This window comes from Lolium rigidum, chromosome 6 (assembly GCF_022539505.1).
Source record: "Lolium rigidum isolate FL_2022 chromosome 6, APGP_CSIRO_Lrig_0.1, whole genome shotgun sequence".
Lineage (NCBI taxonomy): Eukaryota > Viridiplantae > Streptophyta > Magnoliopsida > Poales > Poaceae > Lolium > Lolium rigidum.
In genome coordinates, this window is record NC_061513.1 from 262,452,761 (window position 1) to 262,472,540 (window position 19,780).

General features: G+C 46.7%; 2 protein-coding genes across 2 annotated transcripts; one reads left to right on the top strand and one right to left on the bottom strand.

Annotated features, from left to right (window-relative positions):
- Positions 1–6,597: 6,597 nt before the first annotated feature.
- On the bottom strand, positions 6,598–7,539 carry LOC124664044 (glyoxylate/hydroxypyruvate reductase HPR3-like). The gene has a single exon (XM_047201651.1). The coding sequence runs from the start codon at positions 7,537–7,539 to the stop codon at positions 6,598–6,600; it is 942 nt and encodes a 313-aa protein (XP_047057607.1).
- Positions 7,540–12,751: 5,212 nt separating this feature from the next.
- LOC124664045 (probable auxin efflux carrier component 3b) lies at positions 12,752–19,093 on the top strand. Its single transcript, XM_047201652.1, has 4 exons — positions 12,752–13,503; positions 13,616–13,859; positions 13,970–14,046; positions 19,024–19,093. The coding sequence occupies exons 1-4, from the start codon at positions 12,752–12,754 to the stop codon at positions 19,091–19,093; spliced, it is 1,143 nt and encodes a 380-aa protein (XP_047057608.1).
- The last annotated feature ends 687 nt before the right edge of the window (positions 19,094–19,780 follow it).

Here is a 19,780-nt window from a genome sequence, read left to right on the forward strand (position 1 = left end):
CGGAAAAATACCATGTAGTAGGTAGGTATGGTGGACACAAATGGCATAGTGGTTGGCTCAAGGATTTTGGATGCATGAGAAGTATTCCCTCTCGATACAAGGTTTAGGCTAGCAAGGTTATTTGAAACAAACACAAGGATGAACGGTACAGCAAAACTCACATAAAAGACATATGGTAAACATTATAAGACTCCATACCGTCTTCCTTGTTGTTGAAAACTCAATACTAGATGTTATCTAGACTCTAGAGAAACCAATTATGCAAACCAAATTAGCAAGCTCTAAGTATTTCTTCATTAATGGGTGCAAAGTATATGATGCAAGAGCTTAAACATGAGCACAACAATTGCCAAGTATCAAATTATCCAAGACATTTTAGAGTTACTACATGTATCATTTTCCAATTCCAACCATATAACAATTTAACGAAGAAGAAACTTCGCCATGAATACTATGAGTAGAGCCTAAGGACATATTTGTCCATATGCTACAGCGGAGCGTGTCTCTCTCCCATAAAGTGAATGCTAGGATCCATTTTATTCAAACAAAACAAAAAACAAAAACAAACCGACGCTCCAAGCAAAGTACATAAGATGTGACGGAATAAAAATATAGTTTCAGGGGAGGAACCTGATAATGTTGTCGATGAAGAAGGGGATGCCTTGGGCATCCCCAAGCTTAGACGCTTGAGTCTTCTTAAAATACGCAGGGGTGAACCACCGGGGCATCCCCAAGCTTAGAGCTTTCACTCTCCTTGATCATATTGCATCATACTCCTCTCTTGATCCTTGAAAACTTCCTCCACACCAAACTCGAAACAACTCATTAGAGGGTTAGTGCATAATAAAAATTCACATGTTCAGAGGTGACACAATCATTCTTAACACTTCTGGACATTGCATAAAGCTACTGGACATTAATGGATCAAAGAAATTCATCCAACATAGCAAAAGAGGCAATGCGAAATAAAAGACAGAATCTGTCAAAACAGAACAGTCCGTAAAGATGGATTTTATTAGGCCACCAGACTTGCTCAAACGAAAATGCTCAAATTGAATGAAAGTTGCGTACATATCTGAGGATCATGCTCGTAAATTGGCGTAATTTTCTGAGCTACCTACAGGGAGATAGACCCAGATTCGTGACAGCAAAGAAATCTGGAACTGCGCAGTAATCCAAATCTAGTACTTACTTTTCTATCAAAGACTTTACTTGGCACAACAAATCATAAAACTAAGATAAGGAGAGGTTGCTACAGTAGTAAACAACTTCCAAGACACAAATATAAAACAAAAATACTGGAGTAAAAACATGGGTTGTCTTCCATAAGCGCTTTTCTTTAACGCCTTTCAGCTAGGCGCAGAAAGTGTGTATCAAGTATTATCAAGAGATGAAGCATCAACATCATAATTTGTTCTAATAATAGAATCATAAGGTACCTTCATTCTCTTTCTAGGGAAGTGTTCCATACCTTTCTTGAGAGGAAATTGATATTTAATATTACCTTCCTTCATATCAATAGTAGCACCAACGGTTCGAAGAAAAGGTCTTCCTAATATAATGGGGCAAGATGCATTGCATTCAATATCCAAGACAACAAAATCAACGGGGACAAGGTTATTGTTAACCATAATATGAACATTATCAACTTTCCCCAAAGGTTTCTTTTTAGCATTATCAGCGAGATTAACATCCAAATAACAATTTTTCAATGGTGGCAAGTCAAGCATATCATAGACTTTTTAGGCATAACGTAAATACTTGCACCAAGATCACATAAGGCATTACAATCAAAATCTTTGACTCTCATTTTAATGATGGGCTCCCAACCATCCTCTAGCTTTCTAGGAATATAAGTTTCAAGTCTTAGTTTCTCTTCTCTAGCTTTTATGAGAGCATTTGTAATATGTTTTGTGAAAGCCAAATTTATAGCACTAGCATTGGGACTCTTAGCAAGTTTTTGCAAGAACTTTATAACTTCAGAGATGTGGCAATCATCAAAATCTAAATCATTACAATCTAAAGCAATGGGATTATCATCCCCAAGGTTGGAAAAAATTTCAGCAGTTTTATCACAAGCAGTTTCAGCAGTTTTAGCAGTTTCGGGTAATTTTGCGCGCTTTGCACTAGGATTAGAAGCATTGCTAACACCAATTATTTTACCATTGATAGTAGGAGGTGCAGCAACATATGAATCATTAGCATTGCTAGTGGTGGTAATCGTCCAAACTTTAGCTACATTTTCCTTTTTAGCTAGTTTTTCATTTTCTTCTCTATCCCACCTAGCACGCAGTTCAGCCATTAATCTTATATTCTCATTAATTCTAACTTGGATGGCATTTGCTGTAGTAACAATTTTATTTTCAATATCCCTATTAGGCATACCCTTTTATTTCAAAAGATCAACATCAGAGGCAAGACTATCAACTCTAGAAACAAGAATATCAATTTTATTGAGCTTTTCCTCAACAGATTTGTTAAAGGCAGTTTGTGTACTAATAAATTCTTTAAGCATGGATTCAAGTCCAGGGGTGTATTCCTATTATTGTTGTAAGAATTCCCATAAGAATTAGCATAACCGTTACCATTATTATAAGGATATGGCCTATAGTTATTACTAGAATTGTTCCGATAAGCATTGTTGTTGAAATTATTATTTTTAATGAAGTTTACATCAACATGTTCTTCTTGGGCAACCAATGAAGCTAATGGAACATTATTAGGATCAACATTAGTCCTATCATTCGCAAGCATAGACATAATAGCATCAACCTTATCATTCAAGGAAGAGGATTCTTCAACGGAATTTACCTTCTTACCTTGTGGAGCTCTTTCCGTGTGCCATTCAGAGTAATTAACCATCATATTATCAAGAAGCTTTGTTGCTTCACCAAGAGTGATGGACATAAAGGTACCTCCAGCAGCTGAATCCAATAAATTCCGCGAAGAAAAATTTAGTCCTGCATAGAAGGTTTGGATGATCATCCAAGTAGTCGATCCATGGGTTGGGCAATTTTTAACCGAGAGATTTCATTCTTTCCCAAGCTTGAGCAACATGTTCATTATCTAATTGTTTAAAATTCATTATGCTACTCCTCAAAGATATAATTTTAGCAGGGGGATAATATCTACCAATAAAAGCATCCTTGCATTTAGTCCAGGAATCAATACTATTCTTGGGCAGAGATAGCAACCAATCTTTAGCTCTTCCTCTTAATGAGAAAGGAAACAATTTTAATTTTATAATGTCACCATCTACATCTTTATACTTTTGCATTTCACATAATTCAACAAAATTATTGAGATGGGCAGCAGCATCATCAGAACTAACACCAGAAAATTGCTCTCTCATGACAAGATTAAGTAAAGCAGGTTTAATTTCAAAGAATTCTGCTGTAGTAGCAGAGTGGAGCAATAGGTGTGCATAGGAAATCATTATTATTTGTGCTAGTGAAGTCACACAACTTAGTATTTTCAGGGTTGGCCATTTTAGCAGTAGTAAATAAAGCAAACTAGATAAAGTAAATGCAAGTAAACTAATTTTTTTGTGTTTTTGATATAGCAAACAAGACAAGTAAATAAAGTAAAGCTAGCAACTAATTTTTTTGTGTTTTGATATAATGCAGCAAACAAAGTAGTAAATAAAATAAAGCAAGACAAAAACAAAGTAAAGAGATTGGGAAGTGGAGACCCCCTTGCAGCGTGTCTTGATCTCCCCAGCAACGGCGCCGGAAATTTGCTTGATGCGTGTAGTTGACACGTCCGTTGGGAACCCCAAGAGGAAGGTGTGATGCGCACAGCGGCAAGTTTCCCTCAGTTAGAAACCAAGGTTTAATCGAACCAGTAGGAGTCAAGAAGCACGTTGAAGGTTGATGGCGGCGGGATGTAGTGCGGCGCAACACCGAGATTCCGGCGCCAACGTGGAACCTGCACAACACAACCAAAGTACTTTGCCCCAACGAAACAGTGAGGTTGTCAATCTCACCGGCTTGCTGTAACAAAGGATTAACCGTATTGTGTAGAAGATGATTGTTTGCAGAGAAGATAGTAAAACAAGTATTGCAGCAGATTTGTATTTCAGTATTAAAAGAATGGACCGGGGTCCACAGTTCACTAGAGGTGTCTCTCCCATAAGATAAAAGCATGTTGGGTGAACAAATTACAGTCGGGCAATTGACAAATAGAGAGGGCATAACAATGCACATACATGACATGATAAGTATAGTGAGATTTAATTGGGCATTACGACAAAGTACATAGACCGCCATCCAACTGCATCTATGCCTAAAAAGTCCACCTTCAGGTTATCATCCGAACCCCTTCAGTATTAAGTTGGAAAGCAACGGACAATTGCATTAAGTATGGTGCGTAATGTAATCAACAACTACATCCTCGGACATAGCGCCAATGTTTTATCCCTAGTGGCAACAGCACAACACAACCTTAGAACTTTCATCACTCGTCCTGGTGTCAATGCATGCATGAACCCACTATCGAGCATAAATACTCCCTCTTGGAGTTAAAAGTAAAAAACTTGGCCAGAGCCTCTACTAGAAACGGAGAGCATGCAAGATCATAAACAACACATGTGTAATAACTTGATAATTAACATGACATGGTATTCTCTATCCATCGGATCCCGACAAACACAACATAGAGTATTACAGATAGATGATCTTGATCATGTTAGGCAGCTCACAAGATCCAACAATGAAGCACAATGAGGAGAAGACAACCATCTAGCTACTGCTATGGACCCATAGTCCAGGGGTGAACTACTCACTCATCACTCCGGAGGCGATCATGGCGGTGTAGAGTCCTCCGGGAGATGAATCCCCTCTCCGGCGAGGGTGCCGGAGGAGATCTCCGGAATCCCCCGAGATGGGATCGGCGGCGGCGGCGTCTCGGTAAGGTTTTCCGTATCGTGGTTTTTCGCATCGGGGGTTTCGCGACGGAGGCTTTAAGTAGGCGGAAGGGCAGAGTCGGGGGCCGGACGAGGGGGCCACACCATAGGGCGGCGCGGGCCCCCCGGGCCGCGCCGCCTTGTGGTGTCGCCACCTCGTGGCCCCACTTCGTGTGTTCTTCGGTCTTCTGGAATCTCCGTGGAAAAATAGGCCCCTGGGTCTTCGTTTCGTCCAATTCCGAGAATATTTCGTTACTAGGATTTCTGAAACCAAAAACAGCAGAAAACGAGAACCGGCACTTCGGCATCTTGTTAATAGGTTAGTTCCAGAAAATGCACGAATATGACATAAAGTGTGCATAAAACATGTAGGTATCATCAATAATATGGCATAGAACATAAGAAATTATCGATACGTCGGAGACGTATCACGCGGCAAGGCCGAGCTGCGCATCCTGCTCGGTTGCTCCGCCGGCGAAGGAGGCTCGAGTCGTCGGTCGCGGACCAGAGGGTGCGGGCGCGAGCTCCTGCCTCTGCTCGACGTCCCATGCTACTGCTCGGCCGTCGGGAGAGGAGAAGGGCGGGAGGAGGGCCGGAGCGGGAGCTTCTCATCGGCGGAGGTGGGTTGGAGCGAGAGGACGATGGGGGGAAATGAGGAGAAATTGAGGTGGGGGTGGAGGTGGAGGTCTGGAGGGGGGCGCGCGGGGCCTGCTACAGTGTTCTGCGGGTTGAGTTCAGCTTGGTCGGGTTGTGAAGCTCGATTTGAGCTTCTCCACCCGGCCTGGCTGAGAGGCGTTTTCTGTATGTGTTCGGCAGTGCTGAGATGGCCCGACCCAGTCTAACAAACAAGAAATAGACACTCTAGCTAGGTTGAGATGAGAATATCTGAACTCACCCGAGCTACCAAACACACCCTGAATCAATCTAGTAGTTGGTTAATAGATTATTTTAACCAATTCAACTATCATTTTCGGGTACGTTCAAATAATAACTACTTTTTTCTATAAAAAAATCCACCGTAGTGCCAAATGTATAGCATAAGGACACCTATTTAAACTTAGTTCTCTGGAAAAAAAATACTCGTACAAACTTTACATTTTCATTCATGGACGAGGAGCGGGCCAAAGAAAACTAAGGGCATGCACAATGCCGGGCGCTTAGCGCTGGCGCCAGGATCTTAATCCCGATCGATGGACAGTTATGGTTGAAAATCCTAGCGCCTAAGCAGCATCGACGCAAAAAGAGGAGGCAGGCGCTTACTCCTTTTTCACCTGTACGACCCGAAGCCAGAACAGCATGCAGCAGTAGCAGCCGGGCAATTTTGCATCTGCCACTAGCGTCCAGGGTTGGGTAGGGCAGGCGCTTCAATGATCATTTAAATTGATCTTTTGTTTTCCTCTCTAAGCGCCTGGATAAGAGCTTCCGATTGTACTTGCCTTAAAACAAAACATAAGCTGACGCTAACAGACATGAAGACGACACTAGGTAGGGTGCTCGTCGTTTAACAAATTTAAATTTATATAAATTTCGAAAAAAATGAAACAATACGAGTGTTCACAAGGTGTGTGTTTGCAATTTCTTGAATCTCCAGAACCAAATCTGTTAGAAACCCGGAAAAAAAAAACCCGTCATGAATAACGTTCCTTCATTTTCCCCAGCAATCTTCTTGGCCATATACATATATTGGTGGATTACTAGGATGTTGAGGCGATGACGGGCGTAAGCAGCGGCTGGCGGGCGAAGAAGGCCTCGAGGTTATTGACGATGAGGCGGTGCAGGTCGGCCACTGACTCCGGTGTGAAGGCGGCCTGGTGCGGCGTGAGAACCACGTTGTCCATCTCCATCAGCTCAGCTGGCACTTTAGGCTCGTACTCCAACACATCTAGCCCGGCGCCGGCGAGCCTTCCTTCCGCGAGCGCCTTCACCAGCTCCGCCTCATCAACGTTGCCGCCGCGCGCCACGTTCACCAGCACGCCGCTGTTCCCCAGGGCGTCCAGTACGGCGCCATCGACGATGTGCCAGGTCTCGGTGGTCAGCGCGCACGCGACGACGAGCGCGTCCGAGTGCTCGGCGAGGTCGCGGACGGTGGAGAAGTAGCGGTAGGGTACATCGTCTCTCCGGCGACGGGAGCTGTAGGACACGGCGCAGCCGAACGCCTGCTGGAGCCTCCTTGCGATGGCCGCTCCGATGCTACCGAGGCCAATGACGCCGACACGTTTCCCGCCGAGCATGGAACGTCGGGCGCCGTTGGCCGCCGATACGCGCCGGAGCACTTCTATGAGGAGGCCGATGGCGTGGTCGGCGACGTCGGCCGAGTAGACCCCGGCCGCGTTGGCGACGGCGACGCCGCGGCGCGCGCACTCGTGGAGGTCGATGTGGCTGACGTTCGCGCTATCAGTCACAACGCACTCTAGCGATGGGACGGCGTCCAGGAACCCGGCGTCAACGGGGACGTTCCCCCAGCCGGAGACGAGGGCCACACGCGGTGGGTCGTCATCGGCAGCTACCGAGGCGAGGAAGGCTTCGAGATTAAGTGGCGAGGCATAGGAGTCGACGAGGCGGAAGCGGCCGGCGAGGTCGGCGCGGGAGGCTGTAGAAAGGCGGCAGAGCACTAGCACCCGCTGCGTTCCTGCCATTTGCCTGGTGGAAGGAATTTTTGCAGCACATCACTTTGGCTTCACGACTTAATTTATCTAGTATGATGTTCCCGTAAATCAGGTCGTGCATCCCAACCATCCTCTTGCATAGTTGCATCTCATCTCATGCCGGCCAGCAGCCAAGCAAAACTCGTGATGATTAAATAATGGCCGATATTTGAAAATCTAATACCTAGTTTAAGTTTACTTTATCAATCAAATTAACATGAACTAATGATGATACGTTAACCATAACAATGGTGGTACCCCAATCACACAAACTTTTGATATGTCAAATGTCTCTTTTTTTCAAAAAAAAAAACATCGTTTTTTCTTTCAAAGTTTTAAATAGAGATTTCACTTTATTAAGATTAATTTTTTTATTCCATTACCTCAAATTACTCTCCAACCAGTTGATCTCATTCAAGGGTTGATGTAAATTTATGCTAATAAAAATGAGAAAATAAAAGAGCCGCTTGAGCGTCTCTCTATTCTACACAAATTATGTATATTGTGTCGTTGTAGCTGAACTACATCCTATCATGGCATCTTAAGGCTAGATGAAGACATCATCATCATTAGCACCTTGCATTTGCGCGCCATCTTGCACATCCCTAAGCTAACGCGGCCTTGACGCAGATCTGAAAGAGAAACACCAATGATTAATAAGGAGACACAAAAACAAGCATATGGGTCCGAATGAACAAGATGAAACGGGATGTGTCGATAGGACGGAGAGCAAACCTACAGATCATGATCGCTAGCGGAGTAGTTCAGCGTTGCTTCAAGAACGACGTAAGATCCAACGCGGATTTAAGGGAATATGGCAAGATCCGATGCATGGAGTTTGCCTACCAATAAGAGCCCCTCCTATCTGATAGAAAAGGGTCCCATGACCCCAAGCCGATCTTACCTTGGCTCGCAAACCCCAAGTTTGTCTATGAAGAGCTAATCTAATTGTATTTTTTTAATGGATTTCTTATGTGGAATAATAATGGTTACCAGGAGACGAGTGTTAAACTTGGGTTGGTTGTATCGGGCCTTTACATTGAGAGTGGTGGGAGTGCGGCGGGGGGGATAGGTTGAGGGAGAGGGAAGTGGGGCTAGGGCTCCCTCTTTGTTATATAGATAGTGGGAGGGGAAGTGGTACTTTAGGCCCTTTGATCAAGTGCGGTCCAGCTATATGGGTCACACTTGCTAAAAGGGCCCATAATGGGTACTTGCCCACGGAATTGCTGAATTCCACCTCTAAGAGCATCCCGTAAAAGGGTCAAAACCGAAAAATTAACCATCTATTTTCGGGTTCGGGCTAAAAAATGGCGCCGATCAGTTACAGTAAACCAGGCGAAACTGAAAAAAAATCCGGGCCAAGACCGAAACCCATAGTCGGCCTGTATTTGTAGGGGCTGACGGAGCGAACCGAACGCAGCCCGAACACAATCCCTAGTTTGCGCGCGAGGGAAGTTTCACCTCCTCCCAACCGCCGCCGCCGATCTACGCGCCCTTACCTTCCTCTGCACCGCCATCGTCCGATTTCTCCACCATGAGTCTCGAATCGACCCAGTCGGCCGTCGTTGCTAGCTCGCAGGCCCCATTACCCTCTCTCGCGGTCACCGGAGCTTCCGCTGCTACACCAACCACCCCGGCGACCCCTGCGAACTCCGCGACCCCCGCGGACTTCGCTGGCACGGTCCCATCGACGGACGTGGTGAAGCGCCTGCACGCGGGAACGTGTGTGGCCCGCAAGCCGGTGTCGCGGTGGCCAGCGCTGATGTCCCGAAGGCATCCCGCGCCAAACCGAAGAAGCCGGTGCCCAAAAGGACGAAAGTGAAGGCGTCGATGAGCCATGGCGCCGCTCCTCCGGTCCCCTCCCTGCTAACGCCGCCGCCACCACCGGAAGCCACTGGGAACGTCGCCCAGGACGTGCTCGACGATGGGTCAACAGGGTACAAATTACAACTCTTCGTCGGTTTTCATTGCGAGTAGATATTGAGTCCGCGTACTGTTAGGAACGATAACACCTCGTACATGAAGATGTTGGACGACGTAAACATTACCCGGCTCGCTCCGTTCGACGCTAGGATGGGCGGAGATGTGGACGATGCGGATGAAGGGGAAGAAGGGCAAGAAGATGAAGGGGATGATGGTGTGGTCGAGGTCGAGGCCGACGGAAAGAGGAAGAAGAGACTGGTGAACAACTACACGGAAATAGAGTACGCGACCTTGTGCCGAGCTTGGGCCTCCATGGGGATGGACGCAGTCTCCGACATCGATCAAACCGGGAAGCGGTACTGGCAACGCATCAAGGACAAATTCCATAAACTGATGTCGTGGATTCGCCATACTGTCGATCGCACGTACTGATCCCTCCAAGGACGTTGGGACGCGATCAAACCGGCATGCAGCCATGTGCAGCAACAATGGATCAAGTGGTGTCCAATCCTCAAGCAGCGCAACTGTGGACGAATATGTGAGTGCATTTTCTCTCATTGCCAATTTTAGTTCCGCTTTGGTGACCACATATTCATGATTTGAGTTTGGTTTTGCAAATGTAGGACCGCAATGCCGATGCGAGGTACAGAGACATTGCCGGCATCAAGGGCAAGAGCTTCACCATGCACCATTGCTTTGATGTGCTTCAACACCTCCCCAAGTGGCAATTGAGGGACAAAGAAGTAGCACCCAAGAAAGCTGCAATGGTTGCACTGACGATACCGAGGACAAGAAGGAGGGCCAGAACAATGACAAGCCGGAGGGAAACAAGAAGGCCAAAGAGAGGCTCAAGCTCAAGGGGGAGGCGGCATTATTGAGGGACAAGTTTGATCAAATGATGAACTCCAAGGAGGTGATAGCGGCCAAGACTTTGGAGACCAAGCTAGTCATCATCGAGAAGAATAAAGAGGTGAGTTTTGCCAAGGCCAAGTTGGAGGAGATGAGGATCAATGTGAAGAGGACAAAACAATGAAGCAACTATTGGCTGAAGTGAGGGAGATCATGATGATGAACACGAAGGACATGAATGAGCAACAAATGGAGTGGTGGAAGGAGGCCTCGACAGAGATCATGGAGAGACGAAGACTAGCTCATGAAGAGGCAAGTGGTGGTGGTTCGGTGACTCATGGAGGTGGTGGCGATGATGGTCACGGCGGGCCAACCTCGGTTTAATGCCGGCCGTGAGAGGAGATGGTGAACTATGAACTATTTGCTATGATTTGTGTCATTTGATGTCTGCACTATGAACTATGGATGAGTTGTTTGCATTTGATTGTGCCATTTGCTTTGATTTATATGCAAATTATTTGATAAACCCTGCCTTTACGGGTTCGGAAGCCGCTGGCGCAGAACAGAGCTCGTAAACCAAAACTGTAAAACAGAATATTTTTCGACCCGTAAACACGAGTTCGGTGAATTGAACTTCGGGTTTTCAGCTCGCGTTTTTACGGGCTCTGCTAGAGATGCTCTAAAGTTGATAGCCCAAAGTTATACTAAATTTCAATAGTTGCAATTAAGCGGATCAGTTGAGAATACAATAGCAAATTCCCTCGCAGAGTGAGATAATAGTCCCTAGTATACTTATTCGGAAACAACAAACATTAGTACTTATTGATGTCAACATGGAAAAAAAACATTGCAAATAGTGTCAGACCTACATAACTTGCAAATCTATGCTAATAAAAATGAAAAAAATAAGAGAGCCGCTTGAGCCCCTCTCTATTGAGGGTCTCTCTATTTTACACAAGTTATGTATAGTGTTGTTGTAGTTGAACTACATCCTATCATCTGGCTAGATGACGACATCATCGTCATTAGCACCTTGCATTTGTGCGCCAACTTGCGCATGCCTAAGCTGACGCGACATTGACGCAGATATGAAAGGGAAACGCCAATGATTAATAGGGAGACACAAAAACAAGCATATAGGTCCGGGTGAACAAGATGAAACGGGATGTGTAGATAGGACGGAGAGCAAATCTACATATCAGGATCACTAGTGGAGTAGTCCAACATTGGTTCAAAAAGGGCGTAAGATCTAACACGGATTTAAGGGCATGCCAAGATCCGAAGCATGGAATTCGCCTACTAATTAATAGGAGACGATGTTAAAACTTAATTGAGTTGTTTGTATCGTGCCTTTGCATGGAGAGTGGTGGAAGTGTGGCAGGGTGGGGATAGGTTGAGGGGGAGGGAAGTGGGGCTAGGGCTCCCACTTTGTTATGTAGATAGTGGCAGGGGAAGTGGTAACTGCACATATGGGTTTGTTCTTTAGGCCCTTTGAACAAGTGTAGTCCAGCTCTATGGGTGACACTCTCTAAAAGGGCACATAATGGTTAATTGGATTGGCCGAATTCCAACTCTAAAGTTGATATCCCAAAATCATCCTAAATTTCAATCGTTGTAATTAAGTGAATCAATTGAGAACACAGTGTCAAAGTCCCTCGCACAGTGAGATAATAGTCCCTGGTCCATTTATTCAAAAACAACAAACATTAGTAGTTATTGATGTCAACATGAAACAAAGCATTGCAAATAGTGCATGAGATTAGTGGATTGTCTAGCCTTTTTTTATCTATTTGGACTTTTGATTGTGGTGGCTAGTGCATGAAGCTTGGGGCACTCACGTTGGGTCATAACGTGTGTTGTTCATGTTCATAACTTGTGAAACATAATCACCGACCAATATATTTGCTAGCCTATTTTTGTACGATTGAATTCCACCCTCCAGGAAGAGAATTAAAATATTGTCTCAGCTTGAAAATGTATATTATTCAAGGAGCATTTGCGGGAGAAGCACCTGGCTAGGAGCAAACCAGCTCGCTGGAAAAAAAAAAACAGCGCGGCAAAAAGAATGGAACGGAAATTAAGGGATGTGAGACAAATAAAGGGAATGGGATACTCAAAATCAGAGCAGAACTGGCAAATTCGATACTCAAAATCAGACGAGAAGATCGCCAGCGATTTCCTGTGTGCTAGCAAATCCGTTTAGCAATGACCAAAATCGTTGGTTTTGGTGCCCCCGATTAGACCGGAGAGGAGGTCACGATCGTGGGCCGTGGGGTTGACACTCACTCTTCCTTGTAGTACTAGTATCTGGGTTTGTCGCACCAAGCTATTGTCGCAAGCAAATCCACGCCGGTTTCAGTGCTCCAAGATTGGCCCCCGGCCGGCAGCGCGACCACTCCGGCCCGGCAGGTCGTGTACGTACGTGGGCGCGATGATAACGTGGCACGAGCTGTACATGGTGATGTCCGCCGTGGTGCCGCTGTACGTGCCGATGCTACTGGCCTACGGATCCGTGCGCTGGTGGGCCGTCATCACACCCGAGCAGTGCGGCGGCATCAACCGCTTCGTGGCTGTCTTCGCCGTGCCGCTCCTCATCTTCAAGGTCATCTCCGCCAGCGACCTCTACGCCATGGACATCCGCTTCGCCGCGGCCGACACCCTCCAGAAGCTCCTCGTCCTTGCCGCGCTCGCCGTCTGGTGCCGCCTCGCGCCCTCGTCCTTGGCCGGGCTGGACTGCTCCATCACGCTCTTCTCCTTCTCCACTCTGCCCAACACGCTCGTCGTGGGCATCCCGCTCATCGCCCCCATGTACGGGCCGCATGCTGCCGACCTCGTGGTGCAGCTCGTCGTGCTCCAGTGCATCGTCTGGTACACCATGCTCATCTTCCTCTTCGAGTTCCGCGCCGCGCGGCTGCTCGTCGCGGGGAGGTTTCCGGCCGGCGTCGCCACCGTGTGCGTCGACCCAGACGTCGTGTCGCTCGACGTCGACGGAAGCCAGGCCGACGGGACCGTGGTGCAGGAGGGCAGCACGACGACGGTGGAGGCCAAGGACGGCGGCGGCACGACGCCACCGTTTGGCGTGAGGCTGCGGCTGATCCTGCCGATGGTGTGGCGCAGGCTTATACGGAACCCCAACACGTATGCCTGCGTCCTCGGCCTTACTTGGTCACTCATCAAATTCCGGTAGTAACTCATATTTCTCCTTGGACCCTCCGATGATGTCACGGTCAATCGATCAGCCCATGCATCTGTGATTGACGATCGTGCTGAAGTCGCTCATGCATGTTTGCTGCAGATTCCACATCACCATGCCGGCCATCGTGGCCAACTCCATCTCCATCCTCTCCGACGCGGGGCTAGGGATGGCCATGTTCAGCCTGGGACTCTTCATGGCCATGCAGCCAAAGATCATCGCCGGCAGCAACACCGTCACGGCTGCCACCATGGCCGTCCGCTTCCTCCTCGGCCCCGCGGTCATGGCGATCGCCTCCGCCGCCGTCGGCCTCCGAGGCACGCTGTTGCGCATCGCCATTGTCCAAGTACGTTTAATTCTCCCCGTCGGTACGGCAGTGCCATTCGTGGTTCATCTTTCCAAGACAGCCACTAAGTTAGCGGTTACGTACGTGGTATGTTGCTGCTATATATGTAGGCCGCCATACCAATGGGGATCGTGCCGTTCGTCTTCGCCAAAGAGTACAATCTCCATGCCGCAATTCTTTGCACCGGGTAAGTCAATCAAGAATCATCTGAAATAAGTACTGTACTAGTAAAATTGCCCATGCGTTGCACCGTGATAAAAAACATTAAATTTTGAAATATTATTCAAAACTAAATGTTCTTAGTCTTATTATTCCATATATTTCGTATTACACAAGCTACTATTCACTGTTCTAAACAATTATATACCAATAAACGATATCAGGAAAGTAGTACATCTACTCATAAGGTAACATGTAATTTAGTTTTGCAATAAAACATCATACATTTTCGTCAAAAGTATATAAATCTATTTATCATGCGAAAAAATCAGACATTGGTAGTGGTTAAACCGGTAAATTTACAAATATTCTGCTCGCATAACTTTTTCCTCACCAAGCTTTTACCATCGCAAGAAATTCAGTGGAACAAATAAATATTTGTTATCGAACGACTAAGAAACAAAATATCCCTAGCTAGAGTATTCAATGATGGACGGAAACATGCCGTCTTCATATAAACCACCGTGGGCCACTGGACAACCCCTCCTTGATTTAATGATTAGCATAGTTGTATATAAACTTCAGGCTAAGTTTTTTATAAGACTGAATTTCTTAGCAGATGGTGAAGTTGACAAACTGTAAAAAATTTATATGCATCTACCGGAAAGGTTATTAATTTCTGCAGTCAAAAGATACAACAATTCAAGTATGAGCGGTAGGCATTATCCTCAAAACTGTAGTAGCTATGATAGTGTTATAGACAGGGCATGCATATGCATTTGCTGATCTGAAGCGGAGTACTGACACCTACTTTGTTGATCTCTGCAAAAAAAAAAAATCGAAATGGAGGAAATATCACCCCCAGCTTTGCATCCAAAAGATGCACACGATTTTTTTATTAGATTATTCACAAAACCTTACAAAAACAATATAAAAGATCAACCTCGAAGCCAGCTCGCTAAACCTATATTGGGATCAAGAGGGTGACAATACACCAACTCACATCATCCAAAAAAAACCAAATGCATTCCTAAGCCGCCGAATAGCAGGTGAGAAGCACATCCAGTCAAGCAGACTCTCAGCACACGCCAACGCACACGCCATAGAAGTTGCTACCACCGTCTTCCTCGACTCCATGTTCAAGAGAGATCATCGCGTTAACCTTGCAAGACCCGCCGTCGATGTCACCATGACGCCAGACGGCTCCACCGGCTCCACCATCCTGCACGCATACATCACCCCGCATCCGTCGTTGATACCCTGCAGCACCATGCCACCGAGACTCAGCGCCAACAATGTGGTAGATGGATACCACTCCACCAATATCCGCCAACATCCAGTAGCTGCTCCAAAAACGATGCCCCAATAGGTAGAACGACGCAGGTAGCGCCGCCATCGTCCGATCCGGGAGACCCAGATCTAGGGTTTCCCCCGGAGCAGCACGAGTGGGTAGATGCAGGTTGCGATAGAGATGCATTCAAGAAGGTAATGACGTGTAACATCGCCATCGCCCGCCATAACCAGGGTCGGAGCACGATTTTCACTGGAAGCCGCACATCTCCAACTCGCCGAGTGTAGTGACGAGACAAGCAAAGACGATGCCTTCGACAAGGTAACGACGCTAAGCGACGTCGCCATCGTCCTCCAAGCCCGAGAGCGAAGCACGGTTTTCACCGGCTGCCCCGTCACCCTAATCTCATCGTCGACTGGATCTTCACCGCCGGAGATCTGTGTGGGATCCCAAGATCCCCCACCCCAGATCCCAACGAGGCCATCCCCCTCCGGGGAGGAGGTTGCTGCCGCCATGCCCGGGGCCGCTACCCCGGCTCCCATGTGATGCGGGTGGAGCAGCCTGTCTCGCGGATGAGAAGGCGCAGCAGACCTGGCCGCCTCCAGGCCCCAAGGGCCAAGATCCGGCCACGCCGCCACCGCCGCCGCCTCGCCTTCCGGCCACCAACACCTCGCACCACCACTACAAGAGAGACCAGGAGCGCCCCCACCCCCCATGGTCGCGACCAGCTGAAACCCCTGCCGCCGCCATGCCGCGCGTGCTTTGCCCGACGACACCTCCGACGACGGCGGCGAGGGGAGGGATCGAGGGGCTGGAGGGACCCACAAGATAATCACGTGGCGTGTTATACTTGCACGATTGCTTCATCTTTCCTCTCATATGATGTGAGCAGCCGAGTTAGAATTATCCAGTTTTCAGTTTTCAGGCCTAATTAATTTCAAACACATCAAAACCATGGTACTATGGGTTCATGCGTGCTGTTTATCTACCAGGATGTGGTGTTACATCCGTTTTCGCTACAGACAGCTAGAGCTGATTAATTCATCCACTCTCTCAACATGTTTTCTGGAGACAACATTATTAGAAGCTATCTGACCCATGTGGCAGCTGTGTCCTCTCTGAAACTCAAGGAGGCGACTCGTAGGAACACCGGGCTCTTCATCTCCTATCCCTGATGTATTCCTGAATCCTGATGCACTCGATCATGTTGGTCACCACGACCATCCTTGGCCGCTCCCTTGGGGGTCATCCGAGCCGAAGAGCACTTCCTCCTCTTCTTAGGCAGCCGCCTCCTCCTGCCCCTCCGTGATGGAGCCGGCCACCGGCGCCGGCGCCGTATAGTCTCACGCCGACGCCATGGCAGCGAGAGCATCATCATGTCACGTGCAATTGTGCAGGGAATTCTTAGGTAGGAGGATCCTAGCTAATTCATCGATCCATTGAGGTGCTTGATCGATTGAGCTGTTCAATTGCCTGGCTTCTTGCGATTGTAGGTCGTTTTTCCAGAGAATCCGTACGTATATACCCGAGTGGGCGCGCGGGGTAACGCCACTCCCAGGCCGCGGTGGTCTAGCTTGCTCGCCATGGATTGATCCGCCTATCCCAGTCTGGGTCAAGCGGTGGACTACCTATGTGGTCTAGATTATCCTTTTTCCCTCTTCTGTTAGCGATGACTTAAACAATGTGCATACATATCTTTGCTTCATCAGTTTATAAAGCATCTACTTGCAACTTCACATTTGAGCACTTAGCTTGAGCATACATCCTCTGAGCCTCTGAACCACAAAAAATCAAGTAATATAGCTATGGCTAGGTAAGGTCAACACGCAGGGCACCTGGGAGAATGAGACGCTTGACATCAGCCAGCATCCGACAGCCCTCGTCCGACCGGGAGATCAGCCATCCAACACCATCAAGTAGGGCAAGACGGTGTGTGCGGAAGACATGTACGCACTTCCCCTCCCATCCTGGCTTCTCTTACGCTGCCCTCCGACGATTCCTCCAGCCATCATATCCGCGTCCATGTTCAACCTAAGGAGGGCATGCCACCGACAGCGGTTCCATCTCCGTGGTGGCCGGGTAGCAAACAAAGGATACCGCGCTCATCCACACCCGCATCTCTCGAAGGAGCGGCACTATTGATGCGCGGAGCATCAAAAGAGGAGGAGGGGATCGGAGATTCGGAGGCGGCGGCGCAAGGCTGGATACCTGGGAACTCAGATGGCATAGTCGATCTTGCGGCGGAAGGAGCTCGTGTATGGCGTCATTGGCCAGGAGGATGGCGGCGGCGCCGTCGAAGCGGATGCGAGCAGGATGGTGCGGGCATGGAGGTTGTGGCATAGGGCCACACGGGCAAGCGTGTGTGGGCGTGGAGCCGACGGTGCAGCGACGACGGGCAAGCGTGTGCGGGCATGGAGGCGGCGGCCAGGGGGCGGCGCAGCTTCGGAAGGGCAGGCGGCAGGCATGGAGGCGGCGACGCATCTCTGCAAGGGCGAGATTACATTGCTTTGATTTTTCGTAGACCTAGTTTTTTCACGTGCGTACGGGGATAGAGGGCGTGACGGAGATGATGCGGATAGAAGATCACCTAATTTTCGGGTATGGGGCGGGGAGAACAAATGAATCTGGACTGTTGAATGTAGTTGGATAGACGGCTGAGATTTTATTTTCCTACGCAACTTCGTGTCTTTATAAGTAGTAGAGATAAGGGGCGGGGAGAACAAATGAATCTGGACTGTTGAATGTAGTTGGATAGACGGCTGAGATTTTATTTTCCTACGCAACTTCGTGTCTTTATAAGTAGTAGAGATTATTTTCCTACGCAACTCCGTATCTTTATAAGTAGTAGAGATATATAGGAAATCAGTTAATTTAGGGGTAGTACCAATTGGTATCCTTGACGAACACGAGCAGGTCTGACAAACATAGGTATCCTTTACGAACACGAGCGGATCAGACGCGGCAGGGAAACAAAGGTGCTCTGGTGGATGGACGAAAGAACAAATTTGACGAAGCGTTCTCTTAATTGACTTGGCGATGGCAGAGATGCGTAATTTCGTCCAACCTCAGGGGTAGTAAAAAATGGACCAACAAGAAACTCTTTTGCTTTTATTATTCGGTAGGTATATAGATAAAAAAAAATGCTCCATTTTGCATTACTATCTTCGTTCCAAATTTTAAGGCCTTATATTTTTTTGAAAACTCAAACAACTAAAGTTGGACCGTACTTTTAGAATAATCTATCAACACATATAATATTTTGTAGATACCATATAATTTTTTTTTTATTATCTATCTAATGGTATTGAGTTTGTATCTTGCATCTTAATGATTTTTGGTAAAAATATAGTCAAATTTAACATAATTTGACTTTAAAAAAATAATAAGCCTTATCTTTGGGACGAGGGTAGAGTACTTCCGTAACGAAAACAGATAACTATAAAAAACAAAAGAGAAGGAGCAAGTTGTATTGAGCTGGGGGAGTTAAATTATTTAGTATGATCTAATATTGATTTGCTCTGAAATTATTTTGAATCAAATCTGCAATATAAAGATACAAATATTTCAGTACCGACTGAAATTTTGGATTTTCTTTTTCTGAAATGTAGACCCTCATCTGAAATGATCTTCCAAACAAAAGTTATCTGAAATTTTGAACCAGACATAAGTCTTCGTGAATTTAACTTTCTATTTACATATTTTCCCCCATTGCAGGGTCATATTTAGCACTCTAATCGCTCTTCCGATCGTCCTCGTCTACTACATAATTCTTGGGCAGCTATAACCGGCAGTTGCTTTTAGGAACGCACTCATACTAGATGGACCAAGCGCGCTCTGCCGCGCCATCCTCTTCTAATAGCGTTTAGGTTTTGCAGGGTGCTATTTTGTTTTTGTGTATATGTCATATGTTTTGATTGGTTGGGTTCTGTACTTGGCCATGACTAGAACCACCAGTTCTGATTAGTACAATGGCATGTATCTTGACCCTGCACTTGAACATTCTATTCTGCAGTTTGTTGCATACATCTTGTGAGACAACGATCTATCCAAAACATGTGAGCAAGATAAATAGAGGAAAAAGTGCCTACCATTGCCACATTTGGAATAAGAGATGCAAGATAGTCCATGGAGGTATTCTCAATGGGCAACGCATCAAGGTGATGGGCTCTCTCCTCAAGAAGATCGATCGAGTAGTCAACCCTATGAGACCAATGTTTATTGTGCAGCTTTAATCAACCGTAAGATGATATTTCTTTTAACCTACAATGGTTCCGTGAAAATTCACCAGCTTGATCCCTAATCACATTTTACACTAATAAATATCATTGTTATGCTAACTTTATAGTAACAAAACATTCAACTTATGTTATGATCCAAACATTCACAACTCAATATGACTAAACCACCAAGGGTACTCTTCAAGTCAAACTATAATATATATGTAAACATTCAGAGCATAAGGATATGGCTC

What these genes read in the sequence shown, in the direction of transcription:
- LOC124664044 (XM_047201651.1), bottom strand. Translation starts at nt 7,539, where the DNA reads ATGGCAGGAACGCAGCGGGTGCTAGTGCTCTGCCGCCTTTCTACAGCC.
- LOC124664045 (XM_047201652.1), top strand. Translation starts at nt 12,752, where the DNA reads ATGATAACGTGGCACGAGCTGTACATGGTGATGTCCGCCGTGGTGCCG. An exon ending in TGCGCATCGCCATTGTCCAA is followed by an intron (nt 13,860 to 13,969) that starts GTACGTTTAATT and finishes CTATATATGTAG; the next exon opens with GCCGCCATACCAATGGGGAT. An exon ending in GCCGCAATTCTTTGCACCGG is followed by an intron (nt 14,047 to 19,023) that starts GTAAGTCAATCA and finishes CCCCCATTGCAG; the next exon opens with GGTCATATTTAGCACTCTAA.